Source organism: Myotis davidii, unplaced genomic scaffold, assembly GCF_000327345.1.
Source record: "Myotis davidii unplaced genomic scaffold, ASM32734v1 scaffold38, whole genome shotgun sequence".
Lineage (NCBI taxonomy): Eukaryota > Metazoa > Chordata > Mammalia > Chiroptera > Vespertilionidae > Myotis > Myotis davidii.
The window spans coordinates 6,841,145-6,841,383 of record NW_006291383.1 but is presented as its reverse complement, the minus strand read 5'-3'; the positions used below and the strand labels follow the sequence as shown (position 1 = coordinate 6,841,383).

At 68.6% G+C, this 239-nt stretch overlaps 1 protein-coding gene across 1 annotated transcript in view; it reads right to left on the bottom strand.

Moving 5' to 3' along the window:
- The window catches only part of PIGU (phosphatidylinositol glycan anchor biosynthesis class U), an 85,327-nt gene extending 85,120 nt beyond the window's left edge, over nucleotides 1–207 (bottom strand). Inside the window, exon 1 of the mRNA XM_006764579.2 lies at nucleotides 78–207. Within this exon, the coding sequence (XP_006764642.1) occupies nucleotides 78–207 (130 nt within the window). The remainder of the gene's footprint in view (nucleotides 1–77) is intronic.
- Between the last annotated feature and the right edge of the window lie 32 nt (nucleotides 208–239).

Here is a 239-nt window from a genome sequence, read left to right as displayed (position 1 = left end):
CTGCCCGAGTCTCCCATTCACAGAGGTCCGCAGAGCACAGCAGGGACCTGGCCGCCCACTCGAGCCGGTGGCCTCACCTCTCTTCCAAGAGCTCAGTGGGGACACCACCTCCACCCGCTCGGAGATGAACTCGGCCAGACTGGAGCGGAACAAGGCCGCCCGCATCGTCACGGCCACCACCAGCACCAGGGCCAAGGGAGCCGCCATGATAGCTGGGGCGGCGCGCCGGGGGAGCGGTA